At 33.0% G+C, this 16,062-nt stretch overlaps 2 protein-coding genes across 3 annotated transcripts in view; one reads left to right on the top strand and one right to left on the bottom strand.

Annotated features, from left to right (window-relative positions):
• The window catches only part of LOC126889889 (uncharacterized), a 232,416-nt gene that overhangs the window by 87,334 nt on the left and 129,020 nt on the right, over positions 1 to 16,062 (top strand). The gene's annotated exons all lie outside the window — the stretch shown is intronic.
• LOC126889891 (uncharacterized) overlaps positions 1,563 to 16,062 on the bottom strand; it is a 37,396-nt gene continuing 22,896 nt past the window's right edge. The window contains exon 3 of the mRNA XM_050658600.1: positions 1,563 to 12,750. Within this exon, the coding sequence (XP_050514557.1) occupies positions 12,073 to 12,750 (678 nt within the window). The 3' untranslated portion in view covers positions 1,563 to 12,072. The remainder of the gene's footprint in view (positions 12,751 to 16,062) is intronic.

A 16,062-nucleotide genomic window follows, 5' to 3' on the forward strand; every position in this document is an offset into this window, starting at 1 on the left:
AAAATTTTTTTTAAATAGGATTCTTCTTTAGAAAACCCAGCCCGGCGCGAGGACTTAAGGCCCGAGCTAGCAATACAGATCAATGATAGGTCACTAGTCACTAGAAATAGTGGGAATAGAGTGCCTCACGCGTCACGGATTTAGTGTGTGACTCCTTGTACCCAGGACGTCTCACATAATTAAGTACTTTGCTGATAAAGAGCCCCTGCGCATCAGAGTGTTATCAGGTAGGAAGTGGCTCGACCCTCGACCCTTAAGAAAATATTTTTATATCCTTATTGAATCGCTTCCCCTTTCGAAAAAGTCACCGCACGCCACTGCTCTCATGTGAGCATTGATTAAACAGTTCGCTTATTGATTTTAGTAAGATTTCTCCTCCTGCTTTTATTACCCCAATAATGAGTCCATCATCACCAGGCGATCAATTGTTCCTTATTTTCCTTTAAAGGTGCTTTTACTTCTCGACACTGTAACGGGTGAAAGTACTTCAAATCCCTGATTTACGAGTCCTTATAGTCGTGTCGGCAAATTGTCTTGTGGTCTTTGGTTAGTATAGATTATAGAAGTCTTTATAAATCTCTCTAGTTATTTTCAGAATGTCCTATTTATCGGTTGTTGCCTTTCCGTCTTTGTCTCTCACCTTGTGTATATTTTTACTGTGCGAGTTTTCTTTTCATTATCTTTTACCCTTTGTTCCCTTCTACTGTTAGTAATTACATTAGTATTTTATCTTCTTAGATCTTTTCTAATTTCTGCTGAAATTATTTTATTTAATTTCTTATATTCTTCTTTGTTTTCCTTTTCTTTCTCACTTAGGTTTCGTCATATTTCCAATAGAGCTGGCTCTACGATGTGCAGGGGTCAAAGAGGTTGTCTAGCAGGCCTTCTTGCATTCGATTCAACCCATGTTCGTGAAGTCGATTACGTATAGTTTGAGTATGTATTTACTTTTGTATCCGCAGCTTCTACCAACTCATTTTGTAGTGTTCGAGCAGTAGAACTTCCGATGAGCTCTGACGGCCCATAGATGTAAAAGTCGATCCTCTCTAGCTGTAGTCGCCCTTCACAATGGGTACCTATAAGGTTATCTTCTAATAATTATATATTTCATGTCTGGTCCAGGCAATAAAATTTAACATTTTCCTGTACGGCGTCGTGAGTAACCTTCTTGAATTAAAGTTATTGTCTTAGCAATTTGAATCTCTGTGAGATACACTCTGCGCCTTCGGGCCTTCCAAACATCAAAATCCATTATTCATTCTTAACAACTCTAACGTAAATATCGACAGAAATTCAATAACGGAATAAATGTGATTACAAACTGTTATTAACGTTTTTCTTTTTTATTCAATACCTACAAGAAAACCGAATATAAGGAACTTACTTTTTCTTTCATTTATAAGAACTATGTGTCTACTGGGTGGACGGTGGACGTACATATTTAAGTTCCTACCTATGCAATAAACAATTTACATTAAATTAAGTTAGTGGCTTCTTTTTTGTTTTGATCAGTGGACTATGGATTCGTTGAAATGATTTAGGATACTAATAGGCAACAACAATTCTCGTTTGTAAAACTTTATTTACAAAAGTACAAGATACTAGCGTTATACATGAAAATAATTATATAAAAAATGATTAAACACCTAGTTAAATATGTAGCATTGTTTAACTATTCTAGAATAAACCAAATTACAAAAAACTCGAAGATGTACCACAAGGTTATTTTTTATTGTTAAAAAACATATATAAGGACGCGTTTCGGCTTAACACAAGCCATCATCAGCTTAAATACAGGACAAAAAAAAAAAAAGCTGATGATGGCTTGTGTTAAGCCGAAACGCGTCCTTATATATGTTTTTTAACAATAAAAAATAACCTTGTGGTACATCTTCGAGTTTTTTGTAATTTGGTTTACCTCGAGACCACATTTGAGTAAGTACGGATACTTCTCTTCATGTATTCTAGAATAAACAAAACAAAACATGCGAGAAAATAGCGACAAAACAATACTCCATAAATTCTATGTGTTTTGAATATAGAAACAATAAAAATTTCAGATCTTTTAATTCATGATATAATAAAATTGTAAATATATAATATAAAAACTTCTAAAAAAGATATAAAAAGATTTAACAAAAAAATACCATTTGGACGGATTATTGTTACTTCAGTTCTACATTAACAAAAACGATTTATGATATACAATTAAATATCTTTGTCTATTTTCTGCCATAAAATCTACCAGAATTATATTCACGTTTTAAGATATAAAAATGTATAGGTATTTAGTAAATAAAATAAATGGTAAATATCAGGGGCGTCATTTGTTCGTCCAGGGGGAGCATTTGCCCCCCCCCCCTGGCCCTGAAAATGACTGAAATTTACAAAAAATACATCAATATTCATCATTACATCATATATAATGTATTGTATCTATAGTGCTTGCCCCCCCCCCCCCCCAAACAAAATTTCAAATGACGCTCCTGGTAAATATACACGGTGTTACATTTAAGAGAACCCAGTAATTACACAAAACATTGTAGTGCATTAAACTATGCGTATCAAACCCGATAAAAATGTAATTCCGACAATTAAAAATAAACAAGTAAAAATGCGTTTTATAAAAAGAATTACAAAAAAAATGTTTCCAAATACATTTTGTACAAAATCTGAAAAAAAAGTGGATCCAAAAAATGAGGATATATGTGAGGGATTCGCTTCATATACTATTCGCTGAATAGCTGTATTCGCGGAGCATACCCCGAACTTATTCAAAGTAAGTTCGGGATTAGTTTCCAAGGCGTAGACGTCAACCTATCCTAGACATATTCCAGAGGACTAATTTAACTCGTAAATTAAAATGAAAAATAAACTATAAGAATATTTATAAACAAGCTCATCTAAATAGAAGACATTAAGTAAAAACAGTGTTTAATAAAGTTGTTTACAAAGTAGACATACAAAGTACAATTTATTATAATACTACTGTAATAGATAATTATCGAACGAAAAGTAACAAGATAATAATAATAATAATAGAATACTTATAAAAAAAGGTCATCTAGATGGAAAACATTGACAAAAAGAACTAAAAAAGAACTATAAAAATATTAAAATTTGTTTGAAGAATATTTAAATGATACAGCACTTTACATAATTTCAAAACTTTAAAAACCAGAATCTGCAAGTTATTTAACAATATCTTAGGTTAAGAATTAGACAAAATATCAAGAAATTCAAGAGATTCTTCCCAAATATTTTGCACGAACTTAAAATCCGAAACAAAGTCCTCGAACGTCTAGAGGGTATCCCGAATACGTTCAGTTTTTTTTTTTTTTTTTTAACACCGAATTTTACGTCCGGAGGGTGTTCTGAGGGAAAAATGCGACCTCTGCGAACGCGTAATATTGTAATGTGCAGGCGTTCTCCCTCTGGTTTACTCCAGGATTTGCTCCGCGAATACAGCTATTATAAAAAGATTAAAATTTTCTTCGGCTCTTGATACACGCATCCCTGCTAATTATATTTTTAATCCGGTTTTGTCAATACAATTCAACGAACACCGTGTACAGTTATGGTAGAATGAACGATTTTTTTAATTAAAATCTCTAAAAACAAAAGGATGACTAATACCTAGGTAGGGTAAAAAATTTGGACGGATTAGTTTAAAACTTAACTACCTTTATATATGAACACTATAAAAGGCACTATAATTTAACTTCAAAATTCTTTTGAAGTATGGTTTTATATACTATAATAAGGACTTAATTCAGTGCAATAACTTTGTGCCTTGAAATTGATATTTTATTTACAGTAATCGCTTTATTACAAACCAGTTGAGATGCCTAATTTTTTATAAATGACAGTACTCTCAAAATATTAATGTTATATAGTATTTTGATAGATTACATTTTTATAATACTATACACTCAAAATTAGATTTTATAAGATCTTTGTTCTCTTGGTAAAATTATATCCGGATGCATCTATTATCTATTTATATTAACCATAAAGTAATCTAGTGTCTTTATCAATTCAATGTATATGTTATAGTCAAAGCCCGAATTTCAGGCACTCCTAGGTTTGACTAGGCAATCCTCAGGTCTGACTGACGGTCTTAGTCAAAGCCCGAAATAAATTACGGTTTCGGCCTTTGACTAGTCAAACCTAGGAGAGACTAAGTTAGTCAGGCAAAGGTCGAAATTTAGTTTTATGAAATCGGGGTTTGACTAGTCAAACCCCGATCAGCTATTAAAATGTCGTAATTTGTTAGATTTATGTTTAATAAAACGTCATTTTTTAAATTTAATGTTTAATGTTTTCGTATTATCGTAATTAAAATAAAAAAATAGTGTTTATTCTCACATGTTGAGGCATTATGGCATTTAGAGTTGCACAATATGTTAGACCCTTTTTACACATACATACTTTTGAAGAGCATTTCTTATTGCAGTAGCATTTTATAAAGCCTTGTCCTCCAAATTTAGAATCTTTTGTACTTATTTTTCTTCGAAACATCTTCGAAATTAAGAAAATTCTCTTTGCATTCTCTTATTTGATTTCTTGAACAAAGAATGTTTATTGTTCCGTATTTCGTACCACCTCTATATACACCGCCAATTGTTTTAGCTGTTATGATACCCAAAATATTTAGAGCATCTCCTTTGGCAATATCAAAGCTGGGGATAGGTATTGTTACACAGACAGAAAAGATTAAAATAAATATAGGAAAGGCGATTGAAGGTCTTCATGGCCAGGTTATTGCTATGAAACAATTAAGTGAAAAAAAATTCTTCCAATTTCGATCGGAAAAACTGTAACAATACCTATCCCCAGCTTTGAAATAGTCAAAGGAGATGCTCGAAATATTTTGAGTATCACACAAGATAAAACTTGTTTCAAGAAATCAAATAAGAGAATGCAAAGAGAATTTTCTTAATTTCGAAGATATTCCAGACATTAAGCTGTCTCTAAGAGAAATGAGTACAAAAGATTCTAAATTTGGAGGACAAAGCTTTATAAAATGCTACTGCAATAAGAAATGCTCTTCAAAAGTGTAAAATGTCTAACGTATTGTGCAACTCTAAATGCCATAATGCCTCGACATGTGAGAATAACAGTTATTTATGAAACAGTTCGTGATGTATGCTTTTTGCGAACGCACGCGATGTTTAGAGCACGAGCGACAACGGATCGCGTGCTATACATCGCGTAAGTTCGCAAAAAGTACTTCACGCACAGTTTCATACAATATTTTATCTACGATAAACATAAAAAAAATGTAACTCTTCGTCACTGGAATTCATTTCTATTCTACAATTTTTTGAACTTTGACATTTAAAAATTTTAATTTCTTTCAAACCACAAAACTGTCAAAATTTTTGTTGTAATTTATTGCTCATTGTGTCATCACCATGACAACGTGAAAGTTAAGGATATTTGATTATATATATGAGAGTGTGTCAAAAACAGTGCGAAAAAGTAAATCCCGTTTAAAATACATTGTTACTTCACGCACACTTTAAACCCTTCACGCACTGCTATCTATAATGTCAGTTTTCACAAACTAAAAACTTATACAGCATATGACATAGAGTAGATAAACACTATTTTTTTATTTTAATTACGATAATATAAAAATATTAAACATTAAAATTAAAAAATGACGTTTTATTAATCCTAATCTAACAAATTACGACATTTTAATAGCTGATCGGGGTTTGACTAGTCAAACCCCGATTTCATAAAATTTAATATCGACCTTTGCCTGACCAACTTAGTCTCTCCTAGGTTTGACTAGTCAAAGGCCGAAACTGTAACTTTATTTCGGGCTTTGACTAAGATCGTCAGTCAGACCTGAGGATTGCCTAGTCAAACCTAGGAGTGCCTGAAATTCGGGCTTTGACTATAACATATACATCTGGATGCAGCTGTATACTTGTATAATTTTGTTAACATTTACATACCATACAGGTATTACATTTTTTTAAAGCTCCGCTAATAAGACAGTATTAAAAATGTTTATGGATAAGCTCAGAACTTTACTACACAATAAAAGGATAAGGCGTGTTCCATTGTGTTGAATACTGCACATTCCGAAAGAAACCAAGTAAAAGGCTTAAGAGTGTTTTCATAAAATGTTATCATCTCTTTATTCTAAGAAACAATGAGAAAATTGCAGTCAATGGATCATATAACACGTTATGAGAATCGATTTAAGATCTTATAAAATAGTTTACGCATACCAGAGAGACAACGAAAAAAAAATACGTAGTTGGTTCAAAATTTTACAACTGGATTATTTCTTGCGACGACTCATTCGCTTATCTCTGAATATTTAGTAGAATCGAGTGATTTAGAATTAAGTTATTTTCTTTTTATTTAAATTAAATAACCCCAACTTCCTTTTTAACACACTGACTGCCATAATATTAAAAAAATCGGTCCTAATGACCATGAGGCTCACGCTTCTATACTAACGAGACAACTACGCTTTGGCACGTAGTGGCACAGGACCGACAAACATGGAAGGCAATAGTAAACGCGGCAAAGTCTCACGAAGAGTTATAAGGCCATTGATGACTATGAACTACAGTGTGTACACGGAGTATCGAAAACAACATAAGACACAACATTTGTGTCACACGGCAGCCAACGCGTTAATATAATTACTTACGCATGTTTACAAGTATTTTGAGACTTATAATGCACCCAATGTCCTAATATTTCCGAAATAGTCAGACTTTATTGCTCTTCCTCATTACAAGCAAATAAGTAATATAAAATCGATGAGCGTCAATGAAACAACTGTCAAGGATGATCCCCTATTTTGGAAGATATTTGTTAAAATTAATGTAGGCACGTTTTTAGAGAATGGAAATAAAATAAAATCAATTGTATTTAACAATTAATTTTTTGTGTAAAATTGACAGACAAGATTTTTGTAACACAGTTCAATCCATTATTTTCAATTTCCTTATATGTTTTTAATAATATAAAAATTCAAAATATTACATCTTTATATGATCTTAGGATCTATAGTTCCAGTTAGTACAGTTTGTAGGACAATCATGCAGTATATGAATAATCTCATTTTTAACATTGACTTTCGAAAGAGTGTATGTAGTGATATCATGGCCTGATCTCCCGGTCTACGCGAATGCTTCAAACCACCAATAACCATCTGTGTAAATCAAGAATCTCGAAAATATAAATAGCCTTGACGATTATTGGCAACTTTGGGAACGAAGAAGGCACTTAAAGAAGAACTTTCATTTAATCATAGTCTGTTTTCCAATGTAATTACTGAATATACTATTTGTTTCAATTCATTTGTGGTTGTTCAATTACTTCTAGAGAACATGGACTTAATCTCAATACAAAAAAACAACAAAGTAAGTGGTAGTCAGTAAGTGCAAAATATTAAATACACGGTTTTGGTTAACCAACAACCAATTGACAGGGTGGACAGCTACACATACCTTGGTACCAACATAAATAGCCAATGGAACCATGCTAGTGAAATAAAAAAATGCATATGAAAAGCGAGATCAGCGTTCATAATGATAAAATCTCTTTTCAGAAGTCACGATTTACCACTTGGTACCAAAATCTCTATCGTCAGATGCTATGTATTATCTGCTATGTATTATCTACGTTATTATATTTAATAAAGGCCTGACCACTTTCCGCAGCTTCTTTAAGAAAACTAGAGGCATTCGAGATGTGTTTTTACAGACGCATTTTAAGAATTTCGTGTGACTTATGTTGAGGGCCTACGTAGAATGGGAAAGGAATGCGAGATTATTAACACCATCAAAGAGCGCAAACTAGAATATCTTGGCCATGTTATGAGGAATGAACAGAGATATGGCTTGTTGCAAGTCATTCTTCACGGCAATGTATTTGGAAAGATAGGACCAGAGAGAAAAAGAATATCTTGGCTTCAAAACCTGAGAAATTGGTTCAATACATCGACAACCGGACTATGCCGAATAGCATCAAGCAAAGTTAGGATAGCCAAATCTGGAACGGATAGGCACCGTAAGAAGAAGAATTAGTTGTCTTATTAAAAAATATCTCAAAGTTCTTACCTCTATTAATCTGGCATTGCGTCCAAAAGTTTTTCCACTGAGAGAGGGAGGGAGAGGGAGGGAGAGGCGGAGAGAGGAAGAAAGAAAATATACAGGGAGAGGTTTATATATCATTTATGTTGTAGCAACAAAGTGAAAATATAGCTATTTCCAAGTTGGATTATGCTGACACAATAATTTACAAACCACACAGATAAAACACATCGTTCATTACCTATAAGGTGTAATTAACAGTAAAAAACAGCCTCAGAAGTGAGTATCTGGGTTTGGTGCCGAATGATATTGGTTAGGTTGCTACTACAAAGTCAAAAACAATGCCCGGTCGTCGCTTTGAAGGCTCTGACCAACTATGTACGAGTACAGTTCCTCTACAATTGGTCGGAGTGGATATTAAATTGTACGCACCGTACATATAGTCCGTCCACTATAACTTTTCCCATGCGGTACGATTCATTTTCAATCAAATTAAGTCAAAACAGAAAGTGAAACGTACGCCGATTTGTGTAGTATACAGTATACAAAATGTATATACACATCGACGTTCGTTTCAATTTATGTTTTGACTTAATTTGATTGAAAATGAATCGTACCGCATGGGAAAAGTTATAGCGGACGGACTATATGTGTACACTTAATGATACACAACACAAATGTATGCAACGAAGCCGCCTAGGCCCAAAATAAGTAAGGGAAATTAAGACCACCAATGAAACGCAAATAACTTACGGAGCGGAAACGTTGACCATGACAAGGAGAACAGTGCAAAAGATCCGTGTGGCTCAAAGAGCGATGGAGCGTGCTGTTGGGCGTTTCACTGTGAGACAAGATCCCAAACCGCCAGCTACGACGAAGATCAGGGGTGGTTGATGTTTTAGAGAGAATAGTAACACTGAAGTGGAACTGGTCACGTGGCTCGAATGACAGATAACAGATGGACAAATCGGATACTGGAATGGAGACCAAGAGATAATGCCTACCGAAGCAGAAGTCGTCCACCAACACGTTGGACTGACGATCCAAAACGTGGTCCTAGGAATTGGATGCAGAAGGCACGAAATCGAAAATTATGAGGAAGATATATGTTCAGCAGTGGACAAGCGAAGATTGAATGATGATTAAAAGCAAATATGACCAACAGCAACTCATAAATTTGTAAGACATTTGTGTTACAAATGTATGCATATATTGGTATGTTTTAAGTCACTGAACATTGTGCATGTATCATGTTTTAAACCATTAAAAGTATGTACTCGTGGCAATTTAATGGGGTTGGCAACCGTTTACACCACTTACAGGTGTCACAATAATGCGTAGAAATGCGCAATATCCGTATTATAGAAAATATCAAAAAATATGTTTCAACAATTTGACCATATTCCCTTTTCACCATGTACAGCTTGTTCATTATTTGGAGCAGTTCCTAGTCTGAGCAGGGTAACATTGGGGTATTATTCGCATATCCAAGATTCGTGGTTATTTTGCCACATATTGTTACTCCGCCTCTCCATATTTGCTAGACTTTTCTATATACATACTTTCCATATATTGAATAATATGGGTCTAAACCAGATTTTGGTCTATGGTTTGGAAAGACGTTGTTGGCCGTTACCACTCCGAAACTGTTTTAGTATAAGTATTTGAGAAGAATGAATTAGATGTTTTGGGACATCCATATTTAAAAAAAAAAATAAAAAAATTGGACCAAACAGGAGCGAATTTCTACCGAAATCTCAAGACATTAAGTATTTGATCCTTCTAGAACTAAACTCAGTACTTATTATTATACTCTCTGAATGCTATGAATAACGAGGAAGAAGTAAAAGGGTGGCAAGATAAGTCTTTCCTCATTTAAGTAACGTTAATTGTTTCCCTGTGTTTTTTTTTCTAGTATTATTGTAGATACTGATGGAAACCTGGCTGGTTATGTAGTTTTCGCACAGTATGTAATCTAATGTTAGAACTTTGGGTACATTATATAATAGTTAAGTATGTAACTATTTCAACTATGTAGTTGTTATTTCTTATGGTTACGAAATTATTTAAATAAAATAAATAAATTGTGTGTACATCTTAGTGACTTCACCAGTTGAAAAAAAATATAAGAATAATAACTTTCAACTTGGTACATAAAAATATTGAAGTAGTTTTATAAGTAAACAAATTGCTTTATGCATAAATCAGTTCAATTAAAAAAGGAAGTCAGGGTCAGGACTTTGTCATATATGTTTCAACATTAATTTATAGGCACAACCTAAAAGCTAATTCATTGTCGTTATTGTTTTAAAAACTATCAAAATTAGTACAATAATTATTATACTTAATTGTTTGCAATTCATTGATTGTTACCAATTAAAATCTTAAAATGGTTTAATTTGTCACAATTTGTAATTCCATATAAATATATGCCAAATGTTACAATTGACAGCTAACTGACTGTACCGGATAGTGGATAGTTACTAATGAAAAATGTATTTAAATATATACAGGGTGAGTGGGGAGGAACGTGCCAAACTTTAAGACTGTGTTAAAATGTTTCTTACAAACTGACGATTTATTTATTGCTCTAAAATCTCTTGAGGTGTGGAAATGAAATTTGGTGGGTTTTAAGACGTAGTTATTGCGTATTTTTTTGACATACAATTAAGAATTTTATATTAACCACTGGCGCGCGTACGCGTAATAGTCTGAAATTTTTTAAACATAAATATGGTACGCCACTGAAATATTTCAAATTAAAAATATTTGTTACATTTCTCGTTCAATTTGTGACAAAAAATTTATCTTCCCTTTTTTCATGGGACGCTTCATTTTCATGCAAAAAATAAAAAATCTTAACGCTTACATAGTTTTCGACTAAGTTTCTACATAGATATTATATGTATGAATGTGTATGATTACATATTTCGAATACTTTGTAAGCGTTAAGATATTTTATTTTTTGCATGAAAACGAAGCGTCGTATGAACAAACGGGAAGATAGATTTTTTGTCAGAAATTGAACAAGGAATTCAAAAATAGTTTTTAATTTGAAATATCTCAGTGGCGTACTATTTTTTTTTTCTTTAAAAAATTTCAGACCATTACCCGTTGGCGCGCTAATGGCGAATATAAAATTCTTAATTGTGTGTGAAGAAATGCGCAATAACTATGTCTTAAAACCCACCAAATTCCATTTGCACACCTCATCCGATTTTAGAGCAATAAATAAATAAATAAATCGTCAGTTTGTAAGAAGAATTTGAACATTTGAACCGTGTCTTGGAAACAAATGAAAATCGAATAATAACGTAAGAGTTATTTTTAATTATTACTACGTATATTATACAGTCTTAAATGTTGGCGCGTTCCTCCCCACTAGACCCCACTCACAATGTATATCAGTTATTGCATAGATCATAGTTTCGATTATATATGAATATAATATATTCATATTATGAGTCATGAAATCAAACAGTAGTCTAAAATATAACTCTAAAACGCTCATCACTTGTCAAAAAGCAAAGTCAATTATGACAAACAAATACTTGGTTGGCTTAGTAATAATTGATAAATATGAATTAAACTATAAATAATATTCTACAATATGTCCGAATATTCACAATATTAATACTTTCCCATTTGAAAATATTTAAAGATATTATCAGTATATTTCTCAGAGTTACCAACTAGGTATAAAAAAACCAAAATAGGAAAATACATAAAATGAATAACTACTTTGAATCATTGCAGATCATGCAGTTTTCCATCTTGCCTCATCCGGTACAGTCAGAAAAAAAGTTGGAAAAACATTTAAAAAATATGAAGTCAAATATAAAATGTGTAAATAAAATATAAAATGTTAAAATTACCTCCATATTAAATGCTATTAAACTCTATGGTAATCTAAATCTTTGACAGTTACTCAAACTGTAGATTTGTAATCATAATAGCATTATGTCAAATATAAAAATTAACAACTAGTCATGGAAATTTGTTGTTACCAGCCTTTGTGTTCTGGTTCCATTTCGAACCTGCTTTGTGATTCTGTGAGTCTTCTTTTTTTCTTTCTTTGTACATGCACATCCACAAAAAACAACACCGATGCTACGAAACAGGCTATTACACCAATACATGCTAAGGCGAATGACCAGCCAAAGAAATTGTTGTCATGACCAGGCATCCATCCATTTTTATTAGCTAAACAAGCAAAAACTATTACTGCTATAGATCCTGCGATTCCTCCCACAAATAAAACTATAGAATTTATGATTATGAGTATGATAAATTGTTTCTGCTCCGGTCCGCAACACAGGAAATATATCAAACTCATGATTGCTCCAAGTAAGACAGCAATGAAGCAAATTGTAAAGAAAAATTGAGTCGCTATCATAAAGTCGGGTATTAAAAATCCTCGTATCTGGTCATATCCAGTCGTAAATGGATCATAGATCCATCGACAGCCAACGAAAAATCTTCGGTAGGCTTGATCGGAGTGGTAAGGATCAGAGAGAGATCTGAAACAGTGAACCCATAATCCCAATCGATCTAGTTTTGCTCCTGTTATCCTTTGGTCTGAAACTAGCCAACTGGGAGTGGCAAATGCCACAAATATTGAAACAAATGCCACCACAAAAAATCCAATAGCAGCATTTCCGGCTAGTGACCTGTTTTTTACCTAAAAATAAAAATGTATGTTAATTGTATATAAATGGTAAAGCTATATTTAAAGATATTTTAGAATGTGACAATACAAAAGACATCACTCCTTTTACTGTTGCGCTCATAATGTCCCCATACAGGGTACATCGCACTTCATCGGCACCAAATACTTCATATTTTATATTTGGTAGTATGTATTTTAATAGGTTATTTTACTTTTGTATTGTACATTAATGCCGGTCCTGGCAAGAAGCTAACAAACACGGTGTGATAGCAGCTCTTGACAAAAGATAGGTTTTAATAATAAAATTAAAAATTTAAAACTTGGAAACATTTTAATAGTGTAAACATAAATGCAGTGCATCAGTGGACGAAAAGGCATCAAAAACTGTAAGTTATTTGCATGCCTATTTTACTATAAATTACAAAAAATTTAAAACTAGACAAAGCTTGGCTATCATCATTGTCCATAAACTTATTTGTTAATTACCTAAACTAAGTGATAAGGAACAAGAAACAGATAACAGAGCTCTTGATAGTTGAAAATTTCAATTTAATTGTAGAAGAGAGAGGCGGCATCAGAAAATTTTAACCGAAATAAAAACAAATATTTTCACGAAAGATAACAAAATTTGCTAAACCAATGGAGTAGAGACGGGTATATAGAAGGGTAGCTTAGGTGACTGGTCGGGGGTGGACTGAGTAGCTTCTCCGCTGGTTTCCCTGAGACGCCCAATATTGCCCAAGATCTGACAGAGATTTATCCAGAAAACCATGAGCTCAGACGACTATCCAGATGATCATCATCAATCTCTTTGCCTTATCCCTATGCGGGGTCGGCTTCCCTAATTGCATTTCTCCATACAATTCTATCTTGAGTCATATCAATATTAATCCCCTTTACCAACATGTCCTGCCTAATCGTCTCCCCCCACGTCTTCTTTGGTCTTCCTCTCCTACTCCTTCCAGGAATCTGCACTTCAGCAATTCTTCGTATTGGGTGATTAGAGTCTCGACGTTGAACATGACCAAACCATCTCAACCTATGCTCTCTCATTTTAGCATCAATTGGTGCCACACCTACACTTCCCCTAATATACTCATTTTTAATTTTATCCTTTTTTATCACTCCACTCATCCATCTAAGCATTCTCACTTCCGCCACATGCATTCGTTGTTCCTCTTTCTTTTTCACTGCCCAACATTCAGTTCCGTACATCATAGACGGTCTTATGGCTGTTTTATAGAATTTTCCCTTTAACTTCATTGGAATTTTCCTGTCACACAGCACATCACTCGCTTCCTTCCACTTCATCCATTCAGCCCTAATTCTACTGCATGCATCTCCATCTATTTCTCCATTACTCTGCAATACCGATCCCAGGTACTTAAAACTATGTATTGCTTTTTACAATCAGTTCACCATCCAAAGATACCATGTTATTTTAGTCCAAGCTGTGGGTGAAAAATAAGTCGATTTCAGGATATAATTCAGGAATTTTTGAAACCTATCGGGTGTTGTAAAGGACGATGCCAGGAATAACTTATACTAAAATGTAACCAAAAATTTAGTGCGGTTTTTTATTTATGACGATTTTCATTTGTTAAATTTGCAATTTTTAATTTTGCAGCTTAGGATATTCATTTTAGAGAAAAACTTTTGAATAGAAAATTGTAGTAAATTAAAAAACCTACAATTTGAGCTATGGCAAGTTTAATTTCGTTAATATGTTATTGCAAAACAGCCTGCGAAAAGTCCAAAATGGCCGTTTTTTGCAATTGCCTTATTTATTGTAAAAATAACTTTTATGTATTTTTTAAGGCTTTAAATGAAGATATTTCAATACTAAACATAAAAAAAAATTGTACTGCCCGATTGGTGAACTTGTTGCGTAGATATTATAATTTGTTTATCCCAAGAGGTCAAATGTCCAAGGCTATAACTTTTTGAAAAAAAAATCGCACAAAGTTAATCCAAGATCCACTCTCCTTCTAAAGACTTATGTTTTCATATTCTGATGTAAATAAATGCGTATAACATTTTTCAACCTCTTATTTCGGGTTTGAAAATAAGGGGGCAAATTAACTGAAGCCGCCCCTGTACATCCTATGAATTTCTAACTTACAGGTTATTGTTGCTGAAGACAAAATAAAGATTCAAAACCAAATAAAAATTTTCTACGACCAACTAAAGCCGAGATAATTGTTTTTGTTTTCTTAAATCGTAGTGACTTTATTTATTACAATTAAGAAATTATTTCACAGTCATTGACTAAAGAAAGAGTTATGTTATCTTAAAATAAAAATTATTTTTACCGAAAATTTCATTTAATTATTAAAAATAATTTTTAAAGTGTAGTGGAGATTTATTTTTCGTTACGACTGTGATTTATTGTGTCGGTTGCCCTTAGCAACGGCTCACGGTTTTTTGCTTTAAATTTTAAAGCCCCGCTTGGATTGACATGCAATTTGGAAAACACATAGATAACATGTTAAAGAATAAAATTCATATTTGGCCTCTGTGTGCTTTTGTCCTGGGGTGAGTTTCACCCCTTGTAAGGGGTGAAAAAATATATATTCAAAATAAGTTCGGAAATGGATAAAACGTCTAATTCTAAGCACCTTTTGTTCTATAGCATTTTTTCACCACGTTAATACCTTTCGAGTTATTTTCGAGTAAATACCTTCATTTTTCAACAACAAAAAAAACACGTTTTTAGGCGGTTTTTGACAAATAACTCAATAAGTAAGTATTTTATTGAAAAAAAGGATTTGAACAAAAATATAGCAAATTGAAAATTTAAAAAAATGATGTATGCATGAAATCTCTAGACCCAGTAGAAACACAGGTCTAGCTAATGAAAAATAGGTTCATATCCGTCAAATTTCAGAGTGAATTATTTCAACGTGAAATAACCAAAAATTCATGCACTTTTTGGAAAAAAATCATTACAACTTTTTTAAAGTGTTTAAAAAAATATGTATATATGTTTCTAAAAAAAGTTTATAGCATCAAAAGTAAGCAAGTTACGCTGAAAATAAAGTTGATCTCTTTTTTTGGTCAAAACACTCGGGAAAGTCACCCCGTAATTACCATCTTAAATTAAATTAATCATTACCGCTTCACAAGTTACTTTGCTCATGTGTTGTTTATATGATCTGTAAGTATCATCGGTTCAAATAGTGCAGTCACTGAAGGTAGATATGAGCTATTTACTCCGATTTCGTTGAACCTCCATCGATTTCCATGAAAATTGGTAAGTGGTTAGAGGATATCTCAAGGAACAAAGGTGACATGGTGCCAACTTGCGTTTTTACCCTGGGGGTG

The sequence above is a fragment of the Diabrotica virgifera genome, chromosome 8, assembly GCF_917563875.1.
Source record: "Diabrotica virgifera virgifera chromosome 8, PGI_DIABVI_V3a".
Taxonomy (NCBI): domain Eukaryota; kingdom Metazoa; phylum Arthropoda; class Insecta; order Coleoptera; family Chrysomelidae; genus Diabrotica; species Diabrotica virgifera.